At 44.0% G+C, this 14847-nt stretch overlaps 1 protein-coding gene across 2 annotated transcripts in view; it reads right to left on the reverse strand.

The window, feature by feature from the left end:
- LOC110536034 (glycerol-3-phosphate acyltransferase 4) overlaps positions 1-14847 on the reverse strand; it is a 34749-nt gene that overhangs the window by 13117 nt on the left and 6785 nt on the right. Inside the window, exons 3-6 of one of the 2 annotated variants that reach the window (XM_021621539.3) lie at positions 14161-14230; positions 13772-14072; positions 6366-6440; positions 6161-6250 (exon numbers count right to left, since the gene is read on the reverse strand). In XM_021621539.3, the coding sequence (XP_021477214.3) occupies positions 6161-6250; positions 6366-6440; positions 13772-14072; positions 14161-14230 (536 nt within the window). Of the gene's footprint in view, positions 1-6160; positions 6283-6365; positions 6441-13771; positions 14073-14160; positions 14231-14847 lie in introns of both variants that reach the window. The other variant, XM_036935872.2, reaches the window with a different exon arrangement.

The raw sequence follows: 14847 nt of genomic DNA on the forward strand, positions 1-14847 counted from the left end.
TTTAGAAAAAATATATATATTTTTACATGTATTCTGGCACTAAACAGTCTCCATATTCGGAAAGTAGTCTTGGCCAAAGGTTTTGAGAATGACACAAATATTAATTTCCACAAAGTTTACTGCTTCAGTGTCTTTAGATATTTTTGTCAGATGTTACTATGGAATACTGTATAATTACAAGCATTTCATAAGTGTCAAAGGCGTTTATTGACAATTACATGAAGTTGATGCAAAGAGCCAATATTTGCAGTGTTGACCCTTCTTTTTCAAGACCTCTACTATCTGCCCTGGCATTCTGTCAATTAACTTCTGGGCCACGTCCTGACTGATGGCAGCCCATTCTTGCTTAATCAATGCTTGAAGTTTGTCAGAATTGGTGGGTTTTTGTTTGTCCACCCGCCTCTTGAGGATTGACCACAAATTCTCAAATGGGATTAAGGTCTAGGTAGTTTCCTGGCCATGGACCCAAAATATCAATGTTTTGTTCCCCGAGCCACTTAGTTATCACTTTTGCCTTATGGCAAGGTGCTGTTATGGCAATCATGCTGTAAAAGGCATTGTTCGTCACCAAACTCTTCCTGGGTGGTTGGGAGAAGTTGCTCTCGGAGGATGTGTTGGTACCCTTCTTTATTCATGGCTGTGTTCTTAGGCAAAATTGTGAGTGATCCCACTCCCTTGGCTGAGAGGCAACCCCACACATGGTCTCAGGATGCTTTACTGTTGGCATGACACAGGACTGACGGTAGTGCTCACCTTGTCTTCTCCGGACAAGCTTTTTTCCAGATGCCCCAAACATTCGGAAAGGGGATTCAGAGAAAATTACTTTACCCCAGTCCTCAGCAGTCCAATCCCTGTACCCAGTCTTTCCCTGATGTTTTTCCTGGAGAGAAGTGGCTTCTTGCTGCCCTTCTTGACACCAGGCCATCCTCCAAAAGTCTTTGCCTCACTGTGCATGCAGATGCACTCACACTTGCCTGCTGCCATTCCTGAGCAAGCTCTGTACTGGTGGTGCCCTGATCCCGCAGCTGAATCAACTTTAGGAGACAGCCCTGGCGCTTGCTGGACTTTCTTGGGCACCCTGAAGCCTTCTTCACAACAATTGAACCACTATCCTTGAAGTTCTTGATAAGTTAAATGGTTGATTCAGGTGCAATCTTACTGGCAGCAATATCCTTGCCTGTGAAGCCCTTTTTGTGCAAAGCAATGATGACAGCACGTTTCCTTATAGGTAACCATGTTTGATAGAGGAAGAACAATGATTCCAAGCACCACCCTCCTTTTGAAGCTTCCCGTCTGTTATTCGAACTCAAACAGCATGAAATAGTGATCTCCAGCCTTGTCAACACTCACACCTGTGTTAACGAGAGAATCACTGACATGTCAGCTAGTCCTTTTGTGGCAGGGCTGAAATGCAGTGGAAATGTTTTTTGGGGATTCAGTTAATTTAAATGGCAAAGAGGGACTTTGCAATTAATTGCAATTCATGTCATAACATTCTGGAGTATACGCAAATTGCCATCATACAAACTGAGGCAGCAGACTTTGTGAAAATTGATATTTGTGTCTTTCTCAAAACATTTGGCCACGACTGTATGTCCACATTGTTAAGTTATAGCTTTATTCTAAAATTGATTGAGAAAATATTTAAATTGACAAACAATACCCCATAACGACGATGAACAGGTTTAGAATTTGGAAAATTGATAAAAATAACAGAAATACCTTATTTACTTAAGTATTAGCTAGCCCCTTTGCTAGGAGACTTGAAATTGAGCTCAGGCGGATCCTGTTTCCATTGATCATCCTTGAGATATTTCTACAACTTGATTGGAGTCCCTTGATGGAGATGGGAGAACCTTCTAGAAGGACAACCATCTCTGCAGCACTTCATCAAATCAGGCCTTTATGGTAGAGTGGCCAGACAGAATGCACTCCTCAGTAAAAGGCACGTGAACAAGATTTTCTGGTCTGATGAAACCAAGATTAAACTCTGAGCTAAATGTCAGGTGTCACGTCTGGAGGAAACCTGGCACCATCCCTACGGTGAAGCATGCATCATGCTGTGGGGATGTTTTTCAGCGGCAGGGACTGGGAAACTACTCAGGATCAAGGGAAAGATGAACGGCGCAAAGAGATCCTTAACGAAGTCCTGAGCGCTATGGAGCAGACTGGGGCCAAGGTTCACCTTCCAACAGAACAATGACCCGAAGCACACAGCCAAGACAAAACAGGAGTGGCTTCGAGACAAGTCTCAATGTCCTCGAGTGGCCTAGCCAGAGCCCGTACTTGAACCCGATCAAACATCTCTGGAGAGACCTGAAAATAGCTGTGCAGCAATGCTCTCCATCCAACCTGATAGCTTGAGAGGATCTGCAGAGAAGAATGGGAGAAACGCCCCAAATACAGGTGTGTCAAGCTTGCAGGCTGTAATCGCTGCCAAATGTGCTTCAACAAAGTTCTAAGTAAGAGGTCTGAATACTTTTTTTTTATATATATAAATGAGCAAAAAATGTCAACCTGTTCTTGTTTTGTCATTATGCGGTATTGTGTGTAGATTAAATATTTCCCCCCCCCCATCAATCAATCTCAGAATAAGGCTGTAACAAAATATGGCTGAAAAAAATCAAGGGGTCTGAATGCACTGTACTTCCATTATTTATTTTGGCCGTTCGTGAGTCTTTCCATAGAGGGGTCATAATAGTTTATAGGCCAAACTGTTTGGACATCACAGACAATTTTGAGAAGACCGATTTTCAGGATGTCTCATGGTCTGACAAACACTGCTCACTGTTACCTTTGACAGCAGATGCCGAAGTGGGATTTATTTAATTATGCTAAAACAGATTTCCGCCGGGTGCGAACATTGGGTTTTTAATGCCTGAACAATGAAGGATTTGCTGATGTTTCTCTGGCGCTAGTGCCTTTAGTGACACCTAGCCTGGTAAAGTCTGTGGCAGCAGTTTGTGCTGGGTTCCTCTCAGGGTAGTCTACCCAAGACCTAGATTAAATGTGATTGCCTTGTTCAAATCACCAAACAGGCAAAGCAACAATACAGGACTATGATCAAATCCTACTACTCCGGCACTGACGCTCGTTGGATGTGGCAGGGCTTGCAAACTATCACGGATTACAAAGGGAAACCCAACCGCGAGTTGCCCAGTGACTCAAGCCTAACAGAAGAGCTAAATGCCTTCTATGCTCGCTTTGAGGCCAGCAGCACTGAACCATGCATGAGAGTGCCAGCTGTTCAGGATTATTGTGTGATCACGCTCGCAGTAGAGGATGTGAGTAAGACCTTTAAACAGGTATAATTCACAAGGCTGCAAGGCCAGACGGATTACCAGGACGCCTACTCAGAGCATGCTCTGACCAGCTGGCAAGTGTCTTCACTGACATTTCCTACTGCTCCCTGACCTAGTCTGTCATACCAACATGTCCCAAGCAGACAACCATAGTCCCTGTGCCAAAGAATGCCAAGGTAACCTCTCTAAATGACTATTGCCCTGGAGCACTCACATCTGTAGCCATGAAATGCTTTGAAAAGCTGGTCATGGCTCACATCAACACCATCATCCTAACCACCCTGAACCCACTCCAATACCAACTCAACAGATCCACAGATGACAATCTATTGCACTCCATACTGCTCTTTGCCACCTATGTGAGAATGCCGTTTTTTGACTACAGCTCAGCTTTCAACACTATAGTGATGAGCTTGGAGGGCACTAAGCTAAGGACCCTGGGACTGGACACCTCCCTCCACAACTGGATCCTGGACCTCCTGACATGCCGTCCTGAGGTGGTGAGAGTAGGCAACAACAAGTCCACCACGCTGGACCCTCAGGGGTACGTGCCTAGTCCCATCCTGTACTCCCCGTTCACCCACAAATGTGTGGCCGCGCACGACTCCAACACCATCATTACATTTTCCGACAACACAGGCCTGATCACCGACGAGAATGAGAGCCTATAAAGGAGGAGATCAGAGATCTGGCAGTGTGCTGCCAGAACAATGACCTCCCCCTCAACGTCAGCAAGACAAAGGAGCTGATCGTGGACTACAGGAAATGGAGGGCCGAGTATGCACCCATTCACATTGACAGTGGTTATAGCGGAGTGGGTCGAGAGCTTCAAGTTCCTCGGTGTCCACATCACTCAGGATCTATCATGGTCCACACACACCAACACAGTCGTGAAGAGGGCACAACAATGCCTCTTCCTCCTCAGGAGCCTGAATAGATTTGGCATGGGCCCTTAGATCCTCAAAGTTCTACAGCTGCACCATTGAGAGCATCTTGACTAGCTGCATCACCGCTTGGTATGGTAACTGCTGCTTGGCATCCGACCGCGCTACAGAGTGTAGTGCATACAGCCCAATAAATCACTAAGGCCGAGCTCCCTGCCATCCAGGACCTCTATATCTATCAGGCAGTGTCAGAGGAAGGCCCTAAAAATTGTCAAGGACTCCAGCCACCCAAGTCATAGACTTCTCTCTGCTACCGCACAAAAAGTGGTATCGATGCACCAGGTCTGGAACCAATAGGACCCTGAACAGCTACTACCCCCAAGCCATAAGATGGCTAAATAGTTAGTCCAGTTAACCATCTGCATTTACCCTTTTTGTACTAACTAGGGATGTACGATATAAATTCGGTGAACATATCGTAATCAGCCGATGTCTAGTTTAACGTTGATGTTAAAGCTAACATGCATACCTACATGACGTAATGACGCCACGTAAAATGTTGCACTACTACACGTGCAACACAGCATTCCTAACCTAGCCCACACATTGTCTGCTGTGTGGCTCGAGCGGTCAACAAGTCAAGCAGTCATTTGAAAGAGTAAGCACATTTCAGCGAGACAACTCAAAAGGCGAAATCCATTAAAAACGCCAAGATAATGGAATTCATTGCCCTAGACAATCAGCCGTTCTCTATTGTGGGTGATGTTGGCTTTCGCCGACTGGTCGAGCACCAGTACACACTGCCAACTGCACTATTTTTCAGATGTTGTCCTACCGGAGTTACACAGTAATAGCGTCACTGCTATTAGCTTCACGACATACATACTATGGAACGCCGTTTGGGTATTTGCATGTTCAAAAAGATATAGTAGCCCTGTCAAAGCTGCACAAAAAAGTCTGCAAACACCGGCCACGAACGATGTGTTTACAATAGCGCGTTGGTAATAAGGCATTATTTGTTCAACCGCAATTTCTGGGGTAGCTAGCAAGCACCAATACAACCAGCCCGATAACAATGAACAGTAGAAACTGAGTCATTTTCATTATTCTTAGCAATGATTTAGGAATCCTTGTGTGTAAGTATTAGCTAGGTTGGCACCTGTTGTTTACCTATTGAAATTGATCTTCAGTTCATAAAAGTAAATGGCTATCCAGCTACTTAACCCTATTGCTCACAGCTAACGTTATAAGCAGCCAGCTAGCGTCTGTCTTGTGAGGCTTGACCGGACCGGGTTGTGTAGCTAGACACAGTACGGATTAGGCACAATAGTGGAATAGTGTTATTTGACACGTCTCTTTTTTGACACGCCAAGACCCAAACGGCGTTCCATAGAAATACTGGTTGAAAATGAAACGACTGAACGGAACAGCACAGCAAGCAAATGAAAGAAATAGGTTTTGATTATGTTTTACTGGTAATGTAAATGCCAACAAAATAACCTTTTGGGAGGTCCGTGGGGCGACGCACAATTGGCCTAGCGTCGTCCGGGTGGGTTTGGCCGGTAGGGATATTGTCTCATCGCGCACCAGCGACTCCTGTGACGGGCCGGGCGCAGTGCACGCTAACCAAGGTTGCCAGGTGAACGGTGTTTCCAACCCGGCTTCCGGGTTAAGAAGTAGTGCGGCTTGGTTGGGTTGTGTATCGGAGGACGCATGACTTTCAACATTTGTCTCTCCCAAGCCCATACGGGAGTTCTAGCGATGAGACAAGATAGTAGCTACAAACAATTGGATACCACGAAATGGGGAGAAAAAGGGGGTAAAAATTCATTGATTTAACTAGGCAAGTCCGTTCTTATTTACAATGACGGCCCGGAAAATGTGGACCAATTGTGCGCCGCCCTATGGGACTCCCAATCATGACCAGATGCATCAACATGCTTTCCATGTGTATGCCTAGTGGTTGCTGCTTACCTGTCGTGGTAGGTGATGATGGCAGTGAGCGCTCTAACACAGATACGGTAACACATCAGATGCACCTGCTCACTGAAGAAGTTCTTCATCCTTCAGGAAGAACACAGGAAACAGCTTGGTACCTAGCAACACCAATGTCGTTACTACCATAATTACTATGTTACGACTCAGGTAGAAGGAAAGTGTTACAATGAGAAATCCTTACCTCCCATTTGGAAGAAACCCGATGATGGATGTGAGAACGACGAGAAGACCCACCCCGGTGAAGGCAAGAGTTACCCTGTCAGAGAACACACAGAGCTCCAGTCAAACACAGCTCAGTACAGCCCATTCAGCCAATTCTAATCATATGATTTCTGTGTTTGAGCTCATGTGCATATCACACAACATAAGACATTTTCAAAGTGTCTTTAACAGACAGTTGCGGCAATGCTTTCACTCTCCCTAATGATAAATGCCAAATGAACATGGATTACTCTGGATACGAAATTACGTTGCGTTTATCTGATTGAAACTTTCATTAATAAGAGTCATGTTATCCTACACCAAGTCTGCCTCCACTTTCCCTGGCTGGCGGGCATGCAGACAGACAGAGGCAGCAAGTCTAATGCAGGTGAATCCGCACTTCACACAAAGCTGGATAAAGGATGTGCAGATTTAGATTTATCAGAGCTCGTTAACTCCACATCACGTGAGGAAAGGTGTGTGTATGTCAGGAGGTGAATGAGGCTAACAGACTCAGACCACTGACTTAAGTAGCTCACTGTGGGTTTATTAAACACAGTTTCCCATGCTTGTTCAATGAACTATAAACAATTGATGAACATGCACCTGTGGAACGGTCGTTAAGACGTGTAACAACACCTGCACAGGATCGGTACATCCGAACATCACACCTGCAGAACAGGTACAGGATGGCGACAACAAATGCCCGATTTACAGCATGGTCTGGGGCGGTGTGTCACAGCATTGGACTTAGCTTGTTGTCATTGCAGGCAATCTCAACAATGTGCGTTACAGGGAAGACATCCTCCTCCCTCGTGGTACCCTTCCTGCAGGCTCATCCTGACATGACCCTCCAGCATGACAATGCCACCAGCCATACTGTTTGTTCTGTGGGTGATTTCCTGCTAGACAGGTATGTCAGTGTTCTGCCATGGCCAGTGAAGAGCCCGGATCTCAATCCCATTGCGCACGTCTGGGACCTGTTGGATCGGAATGTGAGGGCTAGGGGCCAATCCCCTCAGAAATGTCCAGGAACTTGCAGGTGCCTTGGTGGAAGAGTGGGGTAACATCTCACAGCAAGAACTGGCAAATCTGGTGCAGTCTATGAGGAGGAGATGCACTACAGTCAGTACTTAATGCAGCTGGTGGCCACACCAGATTGTGACTTACTTATGACCCCCCCCCCCCCCCCCCCCCACCTGTTCAGGGACACATTATTCCACTTCTGTTAGTCACGTCTGTGGAACTTGTTCAGTTTGTCTCAGTTGTTGAATCTTGTGTTCATACAAATATTTACACAAGTTAAGTTTGCTGAAAATAAACACAGTTGACAGTGAGAGAATGTTTATTTTTTTGCTGAGTTTACATACAATACTGTATGATGATACAGTAGAAACGACATGGTATACAGAAAATAACACATTTTGATTGGAACGCGCACATATCCAAAGTTATTATTTGTAAGGAAAACAACAATGCGAGCACCAATCAACAAAAAAAAATCCAGTTCGTGCAAGACTTCACAAGTGTCGGCATACTTGATGTGGGAAAAATGCGGAAGGGCTCTCCTTGAAGAGTGAAGTCTGACTCAGTAAAGTCTCAAACATAAGTTGTTCACGTCACCGAAATTGACTACTTCTGTGAATTAAATGAGGCAGAACACACCTCAATTCAAACTCGTGTTAGAAAATAATTCGAAATTTGACAAGTTAAAACAGCCTATAGATAATTAGCAGGCAGCGCGGGTTAACTGTTCTGTTGCGTAACAATCACATTTTGGAACAGTGAGTGCATTCTGACATCACGTGCATAAAACTCGCGCTGGGGGCGACCGTTAGCGATATATGGAACTCACATGTGAAAAGGATAACCTCTTTGGGCTGCAATCGCGTTAACGGGATGATATGACAACAGCCAGTGAAAGTGCAGGGCGCCAAATTCAAAACAACAAAAATCTCATAATTAAAATTCCTCAAGCATACAAGTATTTTACACCATTTTAAAGATAAAATTCTCCTTAATCCAGCCACAGTGTCTGGTTTCAAAAAGGCTTTACAGCAAACACACCACAAACAATTATGTTAGGTCACCACCAAGTCACAGAAAAACAGCCATTTTCCAGCCAAAGAGAGGAGTCACAAAAAGCACAAAGAAATAAAAATGAAATCACTAACCTTTGATGATCTTCATCAGATGACACTCATGGGACTTCATGTTACACAATACATGTTTTGTTCGCTAAAGTACATATTTATATCAAAACATTTCCTTTTACATTTCCTTGCACGTTACGTTCAGTAGTTCTAAAACATGCGGTGATTGTGCAGAGAGTCACATCAATTTACAGAAATACTCATCATAAATGTTGATGAATATACAAGTGTTATTCATGGAATTAGAGATATACTTATCCTTAATGCAACCGCTTTGTCAGATTTTAAAAAAACATTACAGAAAATAATCATCTGAGTACAGCGTTCAGACAACAAAGCAGCCAAAAAGATATCCGCCATATTGTGTAGTCAACAATAGTCAGAAATAGCATTATAAATATTCATTTACCTTTGATGATCTTCATCAGAATGCACTCCCAGGAATCCCAGTTCCACAATAAATGTTTGATTTGTTCGATAAAGTTCATCATTTATGTCCAAATAGCATCTTTTGTTAGGGCGTTCGGTAAACAAATCCAAACGCGCGTTCGGTAAACAAATCCAAACGCGCTTTCAGGTCCAGACGAACGTCGGACAAAAAGTTAAAAAAGCAATATTACAGGTTGTAGAAACTTGTCAAACTAAGTATAGAATCAATCTTTAGGATGTTTTTATCATAAATCTTCAATAATGTTCCAACCGGAGAATTCCTATGTCTGTAGAAAAGCAATGGAACGAGAGCTAACGCTCTCGTGACCGCGCCTCAGGCACTCTGCCAGACACCTCTCTCAATCCCCTCTCATTCTCTCCCCCTTCATAGTAAAAGCCTGAAACAAAGTTCTAAAGACTGTTGACATCTAATGGAAGCCTTAGGATGTGCAATATGACCCCATTTACACTGTTTATTGGAATGGCAAAGAGTTGAAAAACTACAAACCTCAGATTTCCCACTTCCTAATTGGATTTCTCAGGTTTTTGCCTGCCATATGAGTTCTGTTATACTCACAGACATCATTCAAACAGTTTTAGAAACTTCAGGGTGTTGTCTATCCAAATCTAACTAACTATATGCATATTCTAGCTTTTATGGCTGAGTAGCAGGCAGTTTAATTTGGGCATGCTTTTCATCCAAAATTCCCAATGCTGCCCCCTACCCTAGATTAGTTAATTGAAATGCATTCCAGGTGACTGCCCCATGAAGCTGGTTGAGATAATGCCAAGAGTGTGCAAAGCTGTCGTCAAGGCAAAGGGTAAATGCTTTGTATAATAATATATTTGAGATTCTTCAATGTATAACTTTTGACTGGTACTGTACGTTCACTCAATTCTCTAGAATGTAGAGAGAGGGGCAATTCCAGAGGATGCTATGAAATGAATCTCAAAACAGTCATTTCCCTGTCTTTATAAATCAAGAAATTAATCATTGTTCTCGACAATATTGTAATTGAATATACTTGTACTTGATAGTGTTGATGAAATAAGAAATGTAAATTGCTTTGACCGTTGCTAGTTTAGACTTTCGTCGCATCTCTTTCATATTTGGCTTTGGGAGGTGCTCTGATGAAGGTCCACTGACCGAAAGCCCAGCCACAAAGAAATACTGTTTATCCAGCATTTGGAGGTGGAACCATTTGGATGCGTTACCGATGGTTGGACCAATTAAAATCAACTTGATACCCTCGTCATTTTCATGTCCAGATCCATAGCTTTCATTGGCGATCAATCTACATTGAGAGTTTCTATGGCAATTTAAAGGGAAAGAATCAGAAATACACTATGAAAACAGGAATACTGTCTTCAGGGGGTGGATATTAAAATGCAGTCTGTTAGCTTTGGAAATAAATATATTTAGTCCTTATTTTGCATTCTTCAGATTTCATTTAGAAAAAGCCCATGTCGATCACAAACCGGCAGCCGCTAGTTAGGTTGTCAGTTGATGTTCAAAGTCAGTCCCGTTGTCACGGAGCAGTGCCACAGAGTTAAGTTGATGCTAAATTCTCAGAGTAAATAGTCTTAACTTTTGAACCATATACAGTGCATTCGGAAGTATTCAGACTGACTTTTTCCACATTTTGTTAGGTTACAGCCTTATTCTAAAATGGATTTTAAAAATAAATAAAAACACAAAAACCTCATAATGACAAAGCAAAAAGTTTTAAAATGTTATTTGTCACATACACATGGTTAGCAGATGTTAATGCGAGTGTAGCGAAATGCTTGTGCTTCTAGTTCCGACAATGCAGTAATAACCAACAAGTAATCTAGCTAACAATTCCAAAACTACTACCTTATAGACACAAGTGTAAGGGGATAAAGAATATGTACATAAAGATATATGAATGAGTGATGGTACAGAGCAGCATAGGCAAGATACAGTAGATGGTATTGAGTACAGTATATACATATGAGATGAGTTGGTAAACAAAGTGGCATAGTTAAAGTGGCTAGTGATACATGTATTACATAAAGATGCAGTAGATGATAGAGTACAGTATATACGTATACATATGAGATGAATAATGTAGGGTATGTAAACATTATATTAGGTAGCATTGTTTAAAGTGGCTAGTGATATATTTTACATAATTTCCCATCAATTCCCATTATTAAAGTGGCTGGAGTTGAGTCAGTGTGTTGGCAGCAGCCACTCAATGTTAGTGGTGGCTGTTTAACAGTCTGATGGCCTTGAGATAGAAGCTGTTTTTCAGTCTCTCGTGTCCCAGCTTTGATGCACCTGTACTGACCTCGCCTTCTGGATGATAGCGGGGTGAACAGGCAGTGGCTCGGGTGGTTGTTGTCCTTGATGATCTTTATGGCCTTCCTGTGACATCGGGTGGTGTAGGTGTCCTGGAGGGCAGGTAGTTTGCCCCCGGTGGGCGGAGCAGTTGCCGTACCAGGCGGTGATACAGCCCGACAGGATGCTCTCGATTGTGCATCTGTAGAAGTTTGTGAGTGCTTTTGTTGACAAGCCAAATTTCTTCAGCCTCCTGAGGTTGAAGAGGCGCTGCTGCGCCTTCTTCACGATGCTGTCTGTGTGGGTGGACCAATTCAGTTTGTCTGTGATGTGTACGCCGAGGAACTTAAAACTTACTACCCTCTCCACTACCGTTCCATCGATGTGGATAGGGGGGGGGTGTTCCCTCTGCTGTTTCCTGAAGTCCACAATCATCTCAGTTTTGTTGACGTTGAGTGTGAGGTTATTTTCCTGACACCACACTCCGAGGGCCCTCACCTCCTCCCTGTAGGCCGTCTCGTCGTTGTTGGTAATCAAGCCTACCACTGTTGTGTCGTCCGCAAACTTGATGATTGAGTTGGAGGCGTGCGTGGCCACGCAGTCGTGGGTGAACAGGGAGTACAGGAGAGTGCTCAGAACGCACCCTTGTGGGGCCCCAGTGTTGAGGATCAGCGGGGTGGAGATGTTGTTGCCTACCCTCACCACCTGGGGGTGGCCCGTCAGGAAGTCCAGTACCCAGTTGCACAGGGCGGGGTCGAGACCCAGGGTCTCGAGCTTGATGACGAGCTTGGAGGGCACTATGGTGTTAAATGCCGAGCTGTAGTCGATGATGTATGTATAAATGTATAAAAAGACTGAAATATTACATTTACATAAGTATTTAGACCCTTTACCCAGTACTTTGTTGAAGCACCTTTGGCAGTGATTACAGCCTTGAATCTTGGGTATGATGCTACAAGCTTGGCACACCTGTATTTGGAGAGTTTCTCCCATTCTTCTCTGCAGATCCTCTCAAGCCCTGTCAGGTTGGAAGGGGAGCATCGCTGCACAGATATTTTCAGGTCTCTCCAGAGATGTTTGATCGGGTTCAAGTCCGAGCTCTGGCTGGGCCACTCAAGGACATTCAGAGACGTATCCTGAAGCCACTCAAGCGTTGTCTTGGCTGTTTGTTTAGGGTTATTCTCCTGTTGGAAGGTGAACCGTCACCCCAGTCTGAGGTCCCAGTACTCTGGAGCAGGTTTTCATCAAGGATCTCTGGAGTTTGCTCCGTTCATCTTTCCCTTGATCCTGAGTAGTTTCCCAGTCCCTGCCACTGAAGAACACCCCCACAGCATGATGCTGCAACCACCTTGCTTCACCGTAGGGATGGTCATGGGGGTGGTGCAAGGTTTCCTCCAGAAGTTGTGCTTGACATTCAGGCTTCATGGTTTCATCAGACCAAAGAATCTTGTTTTTCATGGTCAGAGTCATTTAGGTGCCTTTTGTCAAACTCCAAGCGGGCTGTCATGTGCCTTTTACTGAGGAGTGGCTTACGTCTAGCCACTCTACCATAAAGTCCTGATTGGTGAAGCGCTGCAGAGATGGGAGAACCTTCCAGAAGGACAACCATCTCCATAGAGGAACTCTGGAGCTTTGTCAGTGTGACCATCGGGTTATTGGTCACCTCCCTGACCCCCGATTGCTCAGTTTGGCTGGGCAGCCTGCTCTAGGAAGAGTTTGGAACCACCAAGACTTCTTCCATTCAAGAATGATGGAGGCCACTGTGTTCTTGGGGACCTTCAACGCTGCAGGAAGTTTTTGGTACCCTTCCCCAGATCTGTTTCTCAACATAATCCTGTCTTGGAGCTCTATGGATAATTTATTTGACCTCATGGTTTGGCTTTTGCTTTGACATGCACTGTCAACTGAGGGACCTTATATAGACAGGTGTGTGCCGTTCCAAATCACGTCCAATCAATTGAATTTACCATAGGTGGACTCCAAATCAAGTTGTAGAAACATCTCAAGGATGATCAATGGAAACAGGATTCACCTGAGCAAACTGTCAAGTCTAATAGCAAAGGGTCTGAATACTTAAGTAAATAAGCTGTTTATTTTTTATACATTGCTACAATTTTGAAAAACTTGTTTTTGCTTTTTATGGGGTATTGTATGTAGATTGATGAGGGGGGGAAAACGATTCAATACATTTTAGAATAAGGCTGTAACGTAACAAAATGTGGAAAAAGTAAAGCTGTCTGAATACTTTTGGGAACGTACTGTATGGTAGAGACATGGGGTTTGGACGATTGTTTTTCGGACGCAAATACCTATTGAATGGACATTTTTATAAACCTTGAAAGAATTATTCATTTTATGGGTGAACACCATACAATAGGTTACTGTATAGCTCAATCGATAAAAATAAAAATTCTGGTTTCTAAAGTTCTATGTTGTGTTCCTTACTTTTATTAGTTAGAGCCCATCTGATCCCTTGAGCTAACCTGGACCCTGTCTTACCTGAGAGGCAGCAGGAAGCCGTAGCGGATCACCACCCCCAGCCCCCACAGGACCGTCAGCCTCAGGCTGATGTGCTGGAAGTTATAGTTGCTACGGGTCAGCAGGTTCCATGACTCCAGCTCCTCAGCAGAAAACCTCTTGGTCACCTCGTCGTCCATGATGCTCTCCACTCCTCGCCGGCAGAAGTAGAAGATGTCAGACATCTCAAACTCAGAAGCGGAGTCCAGGTCCCGGTTACTGCCGCGGCGCCGGATCTCATTAATCTCCTCCTCCAGCGAGGTGGGCTCCTTGGCAATGATGGCTGCAATATCCCAGGGAGACATGGGAAATGGTTAACACCTATACACCAGACAAACTCAACAACACAGAACACACAGCCTATCACTCACCATTCGAGTAGGGCTTGTACAAGAGATGGTTGTTATCCTTGGCTCCTCTTTCAATTCTATGCGTGGCCCACTACAAGAAAAGTAAAGTAGACAGGTCAGGGATTTTTCTGTCATTTTGAGTTGCCTAAGTCCAAACTGTAGTTAAAAATATACACACTACCAGTCACAAGTTTGGACACATACTCATTGAAGGGTTTTTATTTTACTATTTTCTACATTGTAGAACACCAAAAAGTGTTGAACAAATCAAAATATTTGAGATTTTTCAAAGTAGTCATCTTTTGCCTTGACAGCTTTGCACACTGCTCGCATTCTCTCAACCAGCTTCACCTGGAATGCTTTTCCAACAGTCTTGAGGGAGTTCCCACAAATACTGAGCACTTGTTGGCTGCTTTTCCTTCATTATGCAGTCCAACTCATCCCAAACCCTCTCAATTGGGTGGAGGTCAGGTTATTGTGGAGGTTAAGTCAACTGCTGGAGCACTCTCCTTGGTCAAATAGCCCTTACACAGCCTGTGGTGTGTTGGGTCATTGTCTTGTTGAAAAATACATGATAGTGGGACTGAGCACAAACCAGATGGGATGGCACATCACTGCAGAATGCGATGGTAGTCATGCTTGTTAAGTGTGCCTTGAATTCTAAATAAAAATCACAGGCAGTGTCACCAGCAAAGCACCCCCATACAA

Source organism: Oncorhynchus mykiss, chromosome 11 (genome assembly GCF_057628025.1).
Source record: "Oncorhynchus mykiss isolate SJ-2025 chromosome 11, ASM5762802v1, whole genome shotgun sequence".
NCBI classification, from domain to species: domain Eukaryota; kingdom Metazoa; phylum Chordata; class Actinopteri; order Salmoniformes; family Salmonidae; genus Oncorhynchus; species Oncorhynchus mykiss.